At 41.3% G+C, this 12500-nt stretch overlaps 2 protein-coding genes across 7 annotated transcripts in view; one reads left to right on the forward strand and one right to left on the reverse strand.

Annotated features, from left to right (window-relative positions):
- The window catches only part of LOC135100151 (ran GTPase-activating protein 1-like), a 66183-nt gene extending 57519 nt beyond the window's left edge, over positions 1–8664 (reverse strand). The window contains exons 1-2 of the mRNA XM_064003117.1: positions 8515–8664; positions 8069–8164 (exon numbers count right to left, since the gene is read on the reverse strand). Of these exons, the coding sequence (XP_063859187.1) occupies positions 8069–8164; positions 8515–8664 (246 nt within the window). The remainder of the gene's footprint in view (positions 1–8068; positions 8165–8514) is intronic.
- Positions 1–12500, forward strand: part of LOC135100026 (trace amine-associated receptor 8a-like) — a 185968-nt gene that overhangs the window by 75609 nt on the left and 97859 nt on the right. The gene's annotated exons all lie outside the window — the stretch shown is intronic.

The raw sequence follows: 12500 nt of genomic DNA on the forward strand, positions 1-12500 counted from the left end.
ACTGACACAATTAACGCATTACCAATGAATTCAGTTACTCATGAGCATGCATTGTGGTGCCGTGTTACTCATTACACCCTGTACTGTTTTTTTGTCTGTACGTAGTTAACAATTCTTATTTTAGTATTGTTTCATGTATAAAAGTTAGGTTTTCATCTCACCACCTAGGCACTCTTAATTCAGAATGGTTTAAAGTAATGTTTTAATTACTCATTTTTAAATATACTGATAATATATTACTTTTTATGGTTAGTGTTGATTAGTGTTATGTAACACTGCAATCCTGGTTCAGAATCTTTAGTGTTATTTATTTGTACTGAATTGCTAAAGGTGCAGAAAGATTTATCAGGAGAAGAAGATTATTTGTTTATTTCAATTACTCGTAATTATATATATATATATATATATATATATATATATATATATATATATATATATATATATATATATATATATATATATATATATATATATATATATATATATATATATATATAATCAGACACAGCTCACTGACTAGTTTCCCCAATAAGCACCGGAGAAATTTCACAATATATGCATGGTCGTAAAACACTTAGATTTACAACACTGACGTGCATGTAATGTGGACCTGAGCGGGGATCGAGCGAGATGAAAGACGAGGCCTGCAAAAAAGTCCTGTACGTTTTTTTAACACTCAGAACATCAGGAAACGATTTTCGTCCATTGTTCATTCATATCAGCAATATTGTTAATGTCATGTTCAGAATTTAGGGTTGTGATGAATCCTTGATGATGAAATTTTTCTCATAAAATCGCTACTCCGGAAAATTTGTTCATTGGAGATAACCGAGAGGAAAGACTAGATCCGTCTTTTGATCGAACCAGAAGAAAAATAACATATACTTCCAAGGTTAGGTTTTAAAAGGTTGAGCTTGCAACGATCACTCATATAATGATGATACGGTTAAAAAATAAATAATTGAAATAATGACATTTGGAAGCATATCTCCTCAAACACTGTTACATCAGGAATAGCTAAGAAAACGAACTTCCCTTAAGGAGACAGTCAAAGTCGCCAGCTTCCGACTAGGAGACAGTAAAACATGCCGGCGACCAGAAGACGTGAGAGTTCTGGTGGGGCCTCATCCCACGCGTCCACCAGCCATGACTGCCACGCGGGTGGCTGGGTGGGACAAGACGGCACATTGAGTTAAGCTCCCTTTCATATTTCTTTCCTCCGGCTGATGAATATTTTTATCATATTTCATTTTGTGTTGCTTGTTTTGATCCGTTGCTGCCATTGTACTAGCAGCTGTATTCCAAGTCATTCTTTAGCTCTGTATTCAGTGACTGCTTTTTAGGTGTGTATTCATTATAGAGAACAGCAGCAAGTTTGAAACAGTTAATGTGCTGAGTATCTGTCGCTAGTTTTTCTTTATTTATTTCGTGTATATTGAATCAAGGCTGCATAAAAGAAGAGAGAAGAAGAAAGAAGAACAAAAATAAAAAAAAAACGAATCACAATAAAAACAGCGGGAATGATCTGATGGAACCCTGTGCAACCTATGGGCCTCAAGATCTTCCAGTGTGGCCTGATCCTTCAAAACTACATATCGTACAATGCGCCCGTACCTTTCTAAACTAGATTCCATACAGTGGAGCCACTGGGGCCAATTACCAATCCGAGGATATAGAACTAATCCCTTATTACTGAAATTCCTAATATATCACTTTAAATGTATTAGGAATTTAAGTAATCAGGGTTTAATTCTATATTTTCGGATTGGCAGTTGGCCCTAATGGCTCCACTGTGCAATATCTACTTTCGAAGCGTCGGTAAACACCCTGATGCGCGGCCTCCGTTAACATATGATTCTTTACTATTAGTGGCCCTTCAGACGAATAATTTTACTCACCCTTCTAATGAAATCGTATATTGAAGTAATATACTAGGATTTCTTTGCTTTTCTGGCGAACTTAGTTTGAGTCAAGTCTAAAAAGAAAGACACGCGGAGGTGATATGCACGTACTGGTACAGAAGAGGTCACGGAGGAGGAGCGGTACAAGCGCAGGTGCATCTGGTGGCAATAATTCGTGAGGGCCACAAAATCCTGCGAGGATAGTGTCCCACGATGGTCGAGTACGTGCTGCTTAGGTTCACGTCATCTGTGCTTTAACATTCCAGTCTCGTGGTATTTGTCTTGCACCTGCCACGCTGCACTAACCATGCCTGTGTACCTGTCCGCGACACAAAGGCTGGCACATAGTGGACCCAGATACAGCTACATCCCGGCCACCCACTATAACAAAAAGCAAAAAAACAACTAAACAAAAAGTACTCCCATACTCCAAATGGAAGGATAACGCCAGCGAATATTTTTACAATTCTCGTTTCCAGGTCGTTTATTGGAAGTTATAATTCATCAGTATGTACATACATAATGCATTTATATGTTTTGAAATGTATAGGTTATACATTTTAAACTTTCTCATAAATGTGAATTATGAGGTGAATTTATCATTGTTCGTTATGAATTCATCACTCAGATTTAACAAAATTCTCTCTCTCTCTCTCTCTCTCTCTCTCTCTCTCTCTCTCTCTCTCTTCTCTCTCTCTCTCTCTCTCTCTCTCTCTCTCTCTCTCTCTCTCTCTCTCTCTCTCTCTCTCTCTCTCTCTCTCTCTCTCTCTCTCTCTCTCTCACTCTCTCTCTCTCATATATATATATATATATATATATATATATATATATATATATATATATATATATATATATATATTATATATATATAATATATATATAATATATATATAATATATATAGTATATATATATATATATATAATCATCATCATGGAAGGAGAGAGAGAGAGAGAGAGAGAGAGAGAGAGAGAGAGAGAGAGAGAGAGAGAGAGAGAGAGAGAGAGAGAGAGAGAGAGAGAGAGAGAGAGAGAGAGGAAGGCATGCCTCCAGAATATCACAAAGATGGCGTTAAATCATCGCGGCTGGCAGATAGGCTGGCCGCGCTGACTGCCATTGGGTGGGGCAGGCGGTCATTCAGTCCTGCGGGGAGAGGGAGGGGACGGAAAGCCTTGGATCTCAGGACGAGTAATCGAGGTGGGAAACCAAAATTCTCTACACTCCGGTACTCTCGGTGTGACGGTATCTGCCATACTGCGGATTTGCTGCAGATTGAGTCTGATTTTTTCAGGAAATGTGCGAAACTCTGAGGAAACTTTGTTCGAAGGCAAGGAAATGTTAGGAATCTGAAAGAGGATAAAGAAAAGAAAGGCTGCATGTTATTTATAAAGTTTGTGGAAAATATGACAATTCTGAAGAAGGCGAGACTCAGAGTATTGTTTAATTAAAAGAGTGATTAATAGATTGTCATGCCCAGCAGCCGTGCGACACGTTTCCTTTGACGTGCGGTGTTTTGTTTGTATTTCTCATTTTCAGACAAAGCAAAAAAAAAAAAAAAAAATCTACACAACTAATGTAAATACAAAGGTTAATATTTCATTTGATATTTTTGGGGGAATGAAACATTTCCTCTCTCTCTCTCTCTCTCTCTCTCTCTCTCTCTCTTCTCTCTCTCTCTTCTCTCTCTCTTCTCTCTCTCTCTCTCTCTCTCTCTCTCTCTCTCCTCCCTCTCTTTCTGCACTTCCCGTTATTTCAAGTTTCATATTCCATTTCACTCAAGCTTATTTCATATTCAGGTCGCCTGCTGCTCCCTTCTCCCCCACCTCGGGCATTTACGTCTTTTATTGCTGTATTTTTCCTCCCACGCGGTGTATTTTTCCTTCCCGTCGCCCGCACATCTTCACGTGCGAGGGAAGTGCCGTCGAGACCCCCTTAGTCTGGCAGATATTTTTTTGGTTTTGCCCTAAATTCATGGATAATTGGTTCAAATTTTTTCCTATTTTTTTTCTTTACCCGTGCCTTTTCACCATCACGTCAAATTTTTCCTTTGCAATTTTCTTTTCTGGTTCTCTTCTTCACCTGCTCTGTGGAGATGATTTGATTTGGGAGAGGAGAGAGAGGGGGGTGTGAGTCTTCTTGATTTCGTCGACTGATATATTTTTACTTCCAATTTATTTGTTGCGTATTGATATGGTGACCCTTTTCAAGACTATGGGGAAGATGAAGTGTGGTAGAAGTACAAGTAGATGGAAAACCAGAATCATGTGTACAGTTACTTCGGCCTCCAATTTGGGATGATGCAGCAGAGACAAAAAAATGCAGACAAGAAGACTGAAAATGACTTGCAAACCTTTCGCTGATATTCGGAGTGGCAATAACAAGAGTTTTATTTCTGAGCGGTCATCACAATTTGTTACAGGTTTACAGAAAAAAAAAAAAAATTATGAATGAAAAACTGAATGTGAGGTTGATAGGTATTGGTACCACACCCACTGGCTGACACACACACACACACACACATACACACACGTGATCCACATTGTTAATTATCTTGTTGTCAGTCAAAATGTCACCGTACAACTTTTCTAGTGGACAGAAAACTTGCAGAACTCTTGCTGCTCTACGTTTATGGAAATACTGGAGTGTTTTACCGGGAAGGAAAATTTCATGGATACTGTAGAAGATTTAGATGAGATCTGACCGACCAAGTGTATGCAATGGTCATTTTACTATTACTACTACCACTACTACTACTACTACTACCACCACACCACTACTACTACTACTACTACTGTTGTTGTTGTTGTAGCGGCATGCAGCAGCAACAGCAACTGTAATAATAGTAATAGCTGTAACTATTGTTTTAATATCAATAATTTCAGGAATTGCACTAGCATGCTTGCTTGTGCGTGTGTGTGTATTGATTAGCGTAAATGAACCAGAAGCAGGTATTAATTAACTTTAACAAACCGCTCTAATGACAAATAGCACATATTCTCCATTTATCGTTGAAAAACCTTACGCGCGCGCACACACACACACACACACACACACACACACACACACACACACACACACACACACACACACACACACACACACACACACACACACACACACACACACACAGGCGAACACCCCAAATAAACGAAAAGAGAAATACGTAGAAGGAACAACGTCAGAAGGAACAGCGAGGGGGCCAAATAAAGAATTACAAACGGGTGGCAGCCAAACAGAGGAACAGAAGTAAAACCGCCAATTTAACAGAGAAACACAGAAATTGACAGAAATTCGGAAACAGAAGGGTAGTGTGGTAGACAGAAAGAGACATCTACAGAAATTTTTATTACAGCTGTCATCATACTGCATAATGATAAAGATGGATAACTTTAGTGAATTTTGGTATTAGTTCTCATTCATATGGTGGTAAATTGATAAAGTAGAGTTTTTATAAGTAAAACCGAAAAAAAAATATATAATTGTTGTGGCCTGTGTAAGAACGACCCTCGTCCTCGTCTTGGTTTGTATCTGTCTGTGGTCCTCTCTGGCTATTGTCTGTTATTCTGTTTCTATTAGCTATCGTCTGTTATTAATTTTTTGTTGTTTATGTGTTTTTCCTCCGTTTGGGTGTTTATCTGTTTCTGGATTACTGGTTTTTTTTTTGTATGAGTGGTTGTCGTCTCTCATTCTCTTTCCTCTTATCGACTGTTTCTTTCTTTTTCTATCTGGCTATCCATCTATTTCCTCATTTCTGTCTAGTGGACTGTCTTTGTCTGCCACGCTATCCATCTGTTTTCGTATTTCCGTCTGTTTCTGAATTTCTCTGTCTGGTTGGCAAGGCGCTCCTAGAGGTCCACAGGAGCCAACAAGCCACAGCTGCTGCATCCTTCAGGCTGCAAATACCATCTGCAGCAATGCGACGAGCCATCCCAGTCCAGTTGTGGCTACTTGATCCGAAAAGCTCTATTTCTGCTTCCTGAAGCCGAGAAATTCTGCTGCTGTTGCATGGAACCACCAGCCATCCATCTATCCATTCATCATGCCGCGCAGCAATGTAATGAGCCAATAAGCTACATTGCTACACTGAGCCACTATCCACCTCTCTCTCTCTCTCTCTCTCTCTCTCTCTCTCTCTCTCTCTCTCTCTCTCTCTCTCTCTCTCTCTCTCTCTCTCTCTCTCTCTCATCTCTCTCTCTCCTCTCTCTCTCTCTCTCTCTCTCTCTCCACACACACACACACACACACACACACACACACACACACACACACACACACACACACACACACACCACACACACACACTTCCATTGTTTTTCATACTGTCAGTAAATTTCCTTCACTCGTCCTTCCACACACGCACGCACGCACGCACGCACGCACGCACGCACGCACGCACGCACGCACACACACACACACACACACACACACACACACACACACACACACACACACACAACACACACACACACACACACACACACACACACACACACACAACACCACACACACACACACACTCACTCACTTCCCTTGTTTTTTATACTGTCAGTAAATTTCCTTCACTCATCCTTCCACACACACACACACACACACACACAACACACACACACACACACACACACACACACACACACACACACACACACACACACACACACACACACACACACACACACACACACGAAACGTACATATACCGGTATGGTGAGAACGAAAAAACTTGAAAAGATTTTCATATTTAATGACGTTTTGGAAATACATTAAACTCCCATCTTGAGAAAAACTTGAACAATAAAATCACAATAGAAGCCCTGAACACAATTCCTTCCTTTACCATCGCCTGGCAAAAAAAAAAAAAAAAAAAAATAGAGGTGGAGGAAACTAACCTTGGAGCGGGGGAAGAAGCACAGTGAGATTTTACTGTACACCAAGTCAATATACGATTATCCTTCTCTGTATAATAATTGCACTTTGTAATATGTTGTTTTTAACTTTACCATTCACTGTGCTCCTTTCCGCCCTGTTTGGCAGGTTTCCGCCGCGACCAGGCCTTTCGCTGTATGAGGGGGAGAGAGAGAGAGAGAGAGAGAGAGAGAGAGAGAGAGAGAGAGAGAGAGAGAGAGAGAGAGAGACGAGAGCAGAGAGAGAGAGAGAGACGCACGCACATATACACACACACACACACACACACATACGCACACATTAATTTTTCCTAGTCTCTAATAGCCTGCCACAAGTTTTACTCATAAGCTATTCCCTCACAACAAAGCATCGCGTAAAGGAGTAGAGCTGTACCACGAGTACATGGAACCCGAGAGGAAAAACTCCAAGAAGTGGTGCTGGAAGAACGGTTTGTTTCTTCATAGAGCAGACTGGAGTGTTTAATTAATGTATACTGAAGGCTTTTGTATTTTGTCCGGATGTCCTTCAGTGCAAGGAGAGGATGGGAGAAGATAGATCCTGTTACTTTGTGTGTGTGTGTGTGTGTGTGTGTGTGTGTGTGTGTGTGTGTTTGTCTATGTGGAAGGGTAGGTAGGGAGAGTGTTTATCTAGCGAGACAGTAAAGGGGAGGGTCGACAGAGACAAATGATGAGCAAAACAAACATAAAGGAGAACAAATACAAATAGGTATGCCATGGTTTGTGATTGATGAGGTGGGCCTGTTGTGCCCTTACCTTTGAGGACAGAATCTTGGGTCGTGCCGTCTTTCTCTCTCTCTCTCTCTCTCTCTCTCTCTCTCTCTCTCTCTCTCTCTCTCTCTCTCTCTCTCTCTCTTCTCTCTCTCTCTCTCTCTCTCAACCAAAACTATCATTTGGAAAAATTAACCTGCCTGTCCTCTGAAGATATAGACTCATTCTTAACACTTGCTTTAAATGTCGGTCGAGGAGCGGGTTTTATATCACCAGTGAAGGATGCATTAAGTTTCGGTGTGGAGTTCAGAGGCGAGGCAAGCAGGGAAGGTGAGAAGAAACATCCTCGTGCATGATGGTCTGCGGCCGCCACCCAGCTTTTATTCAGAAAGTCATATGACTTGAAGAACGCGCACATCCTTTCTCTGCAGTTTGTTTCATCATGAATTGTTTTATGCATGTTCCTTGTTTATATGCTGATCAGCAGAACAAGATGGAAAAGCGAGCAGAACGAACTGCAGTAAGAAGCTCCACATACGTAAGATGTGAGTGGTGTGTCTGGAGAAATCTTGGTGCTGACGGCTGCCAGCGCTAGGGAAGCCTGTGAGCAGTTGGCTGCACGTGCTGCTCGTCTCTGTGATGAAACAAGCGCTGGAATCATTTACATAATGAAGTTTGTGCGTAAAAGACCTTTGATCTGCGTTCTCTTCCACTCGAGGTGTTATAACGCTCTACTTTTATTTCCACGTTGGGTCATTGACATTACCATTCCGTCAGAGCCAGGTCCAGAATACAATGCAGAGTGCAATGCTGGGGTTTGTATGGCTGGTAATAGATTGACCTTAGCTGTGTAGACAAGATTTGTATTTAAACTTAAAGTAAAAGAGAAAAGTAATCTCTATCAACTCGAGGCAAACGTTTCATCCCTTCTCTTGATGACTTCTCAAGATTTACTCACGTAAGCCTGAGATGTGGTTTCATTACTCTCGCCTCCTCTTCCTCCTCCTTCTCCTCTTCCTCCTCCTTCTCCTCTTCCTCCTCCTCCTCCTCTTCCCTTTCATCATCACTGTCATCATCATCAGCATCATCGTTATCATCATCATAAGCAACAGTATCACTCTTTGCTGTCATCATTGTCGTCGTCGTCGGCGACGTCGTCTTCGTCGTCATAGCCCTCCTCCTCCTCCTCCTCCTCCTCCTCCTCCTTCCACCAACTTTTCACTCATCCCTGCTCTTCTCTTCTCTTCCCGAGTGTTCCTCTCAACACACCTTTAATCTTCCACTGGGCTTGGCCTGCCTCAAACATACGTACACTTTCTTCAGCAGTAGACTAGTAACAGTATCAGAAAGGAAACACTTCATTTATGTTTCATCTTTCGCGTGTTTTTCTTACGCTGCATAGAGCTGGCTGTGGCTGCGGGAGAAGGCGCTGCGAACGGTCGTAGACTCAGTGTCATCGTTTGTGTATGCTTCCCTTCTCGTCTCTGGGTTAATTAAGTTTCTCATCTATGGGTTTAGTTGCTTCGGAGTGTTTATTAAATTACAGACGTCACGTGCGTTTGTGAAATGTCTTGAGCGATGATGATACCGGAGACTGGGGGGGAAGAGAGAGAGAGAGAGAGAGAGAGAGAGAGAGAGAGAGAGAGAGAGAGAGAGAGAGAGAGAGAGAGAGAGAGAGAGAGAGAGAGAGAGAGAGAGAGAGAGAGAGAGAGAGAGAGAGAGAGAGAGAGAGAATGTGGTCTCTGGCTTCGTGTAGAAAACCAGGATATGAAAGAAGAGAAGTGGGTCGGAAATAGATTGCTAAGAGAGAGAGAGAGAGAGAGAGAGAGAGAGAGAGAGAGAGAGAGAGAGAGAGAGAGAGAGAGAGAGAGAGAGAGAGAGTGTACTCGTTTCCTCGCTTCGCGCCCATAACTAAAAGATGAAGCAAAGAGGTAGTGGGGCGAGGTAGATTGGTGCAACTCACTCGCAGTCTATCCAGGTCGAGAGTTCAGGCTTATTGCTTTAATTAACTCCCTCCAACCCACGAATCTCATATCGTAAAGCAGAGGCCAAGTTAGAATTCTATGCAAGTAAGTTAGAGGGGCTTGCCAGTAGTTCTTTCTTACGACTCCGCTGTAGAATAATTAGCAAACTATGACTGTGAGAGGGGGAGGACTTGTTTGGCTTCCAGGAAATTCTGAGACGAGTGGTTTATGAAGGAGTGTTTTGAATTGCTTTCCTCGTATTTCTTCATCGGCACTCCTCTCCGTAGAACCATGTGTACTGTGAGATTACTGTGGTAAAGGATTTGATTGTGAAATGAGTGTCTTGTGACCCTGCGTTATTGGAGTGCTTTTTTTTTTTTCTCTCCGTTATGATTTTACTTTTTCTTTTTCGTGAACCACTTGTATCGCAAGATTATTGTGGAGGAGGACTTGATCAAAAAACGAGTGTCTTATGAGGTTGCGTTAATGGATATTTTTCTTTGTCTCTTTGTCACGACTCGCCTCTGCAGAATCATTTGCACTGTAAAATGGATGCTGGTAAGTTGTTTGTCATCCACTGGAACCAGGAATGAGTGCTTTATGAGGAGAGTGTGATATTGGGGTGTTTTCTTCCTGCCTCGGGGACATGAAGAAAATAAGCAGGATTAAAGAGAGGAGGGAGACGGCAAAGAGCCGAAGTGCACGGAGGAAAGTCACCAAGAGCCATGAGGGATTTCGGTGACGAGGAAAAAACACTTGCTTTTGGGGAGCAGTGGACTCCGACTCAATTCCTTCTGCTGATTAAGTTTGTTTTGTAATTTTGGTAAATTTAGTGATTTTTTTTTTGTTACTACATATAATATTGCTTTATTTATCGAGTTTATTATGTCTTTTATACATAATCCTTCGTCTGTTATTGTATTTTTTTTTTTGTAGTGAGATACTGATGCTTGTCATTTAATATTGAGTAACGCAAGACGATTTAACTGAAAGATCATAAAATCACAGCCATTTAAAGATCTGAACTACTGCATCACTCCTTTTTCTCTATGGTGTCTCAGAAATTCCTCCACAACATTCGATTAAAGTGGAAAAGTCAAAGGAGCTAAAGGATTAAATCAATAAAGCTTTTCCTGCAGGAGGGATATAAAGTCTCTCTATCTTTATTATACCTCAGTCCCTTACCTCCTTTCTTCCTTAACCTCATAATCTGTTTTTCTCACTTTCCCTACTTCTCTTCCTTCCCCCTCGCTTCCTGTCTCGTCTTTTTCCTCCCTCTCGTCGCTCTTGTCGTTGGAACTTTTACTGTAGCGAAATCTCGAGGGTGTTTGTCTTTCCATTTAAAAGTGGCGCCCTGCCTCGCTTTCTCTCCTCTTCTTTTGTTCGGAGACAGTTAGGCGGGGAAGGTGATCAGGCAGACTTAGGGAATCTTACATTAGATACGAAATACTCTTATCCCTGTTATTCATTCGCATTGTCGTATTTTCTCATCATCATCATTTTTCCTTTTAGCAATTTCTTCCGGTGATCCTTTCCATTTACAGGATTAAAATTGTCTGGAATTTGGAAATGGCTTAAGGTAGGATCTAGAGTAGTAGTAGTAGTAGTAGTAGTAGTAGTAGTAGTAGTATGAGAAGGAGGAGGAAGAAATGCTAAGTTTGGGAAGAGAGCACTGTAATAAGGGATCAGGAACAGGAGGAGGAGGTGTTCAAGAGGAAAGGAAGGATCTGTGAGGAGAGGAGGAGAAATACGAACATAGAAAAAAGGAGAAGTAATGGGTAACGCGATGCCATTCAGCAGTAACGAGGGTAATCACTTGGGCAGTCTTTTCTGTTGTGGCGATCATCATCTTGATTATAAGGACAGGACTTGAAGGAATAGGCTTCTTCCCTCCTAACCTCTCCATCCTTCACTATAATTTTAAGATCCAATGAAATTATACCTGGAGGAAAGAGAAAACGTGCATGGTAATTTTCAAAGGACAGGGAAACGAATTACCTGTATTACACATTTGGTAATTATTAATAGAACACGGCGGATTTTGGAGCTGCTTAACTTTACTGTGACGTAGATGATTGCGTGACAGCTGCAAGGCCGAGAAGGATGAGGTGCTGGCGGGGAGGAGGGCTGGAGGTGTCTCTTTTCCTTGTCCACATAGGTTTCCATTGCTCAAGTACATATTTTGGACTGATTCTCGAACAGGCGTGTGGAACCAGAGTAGCTACTGACCACTCAGAGTTGCACATAAAAATTAAATGATATATAAGTGATTAAGAAAGACAAAACATACATCTGACTAAATATGTAAGCTAATATCTGATACTCCCATGCTTCAGCGTTAAGTAAATAAATGTGTCACTCGCAAGGTGAGGGAATACTGCCCTCCTAAGAAGAGGCGAAGATATATGATAGTCGCTCTCCTTTGCATGGCGATAACTATTAAGATATTGCGCATGTACCGTAGACACATTTCGCTGAACAATCAGTGTTGACGTGCATCACACCTGAGGAAGGAATGCTGCAAAGCTTCACGAATGTTGAGCTTGTCATGTTTCTGTTTGGTGCCCCCACTAAGATGAAACACTCCCCAAGATTGTGGAGTAACGATGGCAGGCATAGTCCTCATGAGCCATCCTTATTGCTTCACTTGACATGTACACATGACATATACTTACAGTACATGTAAGAGGGTGATTTTTCTTAATGTGAATGTTGATCCAGGGTGAGTCTATTGAAGAATTTCACCAGTTAATTCAAAGCCACCTTTCTTTTCGACTATCAGGCTTTTGATTATTATTTTTTTATCGGAAAACTGTAGAAATAGCTATGAGAGATATATTGATTTAGTCCCAAACAGTATTTAATTGAAATTGGCTCTTCCGTGGCTTACTGACTGACTGTTATTGTCGCTTAATTGGCATTCAGTCGCGATACTGCAGTGAATTACAGGAAGCCGTACCTATAACGTGTTCCCCTTACTTAGGTACGAGTTCGCGGTCATTTGTA

Source organism: Scylla paramamosain, chromosome 4 (assembly GCF_035594125.1).
Source record: "Scylla paramamosain isolate STU-SP2022 chromosome 4, ASM3559412v1, whole genome shotgun sequence".
NCBI lineage: Eukaryota > Metazoa > Arthropoda > Malacostraca > Decapoda > Portunidae > Scylla > Scylla paramamosain.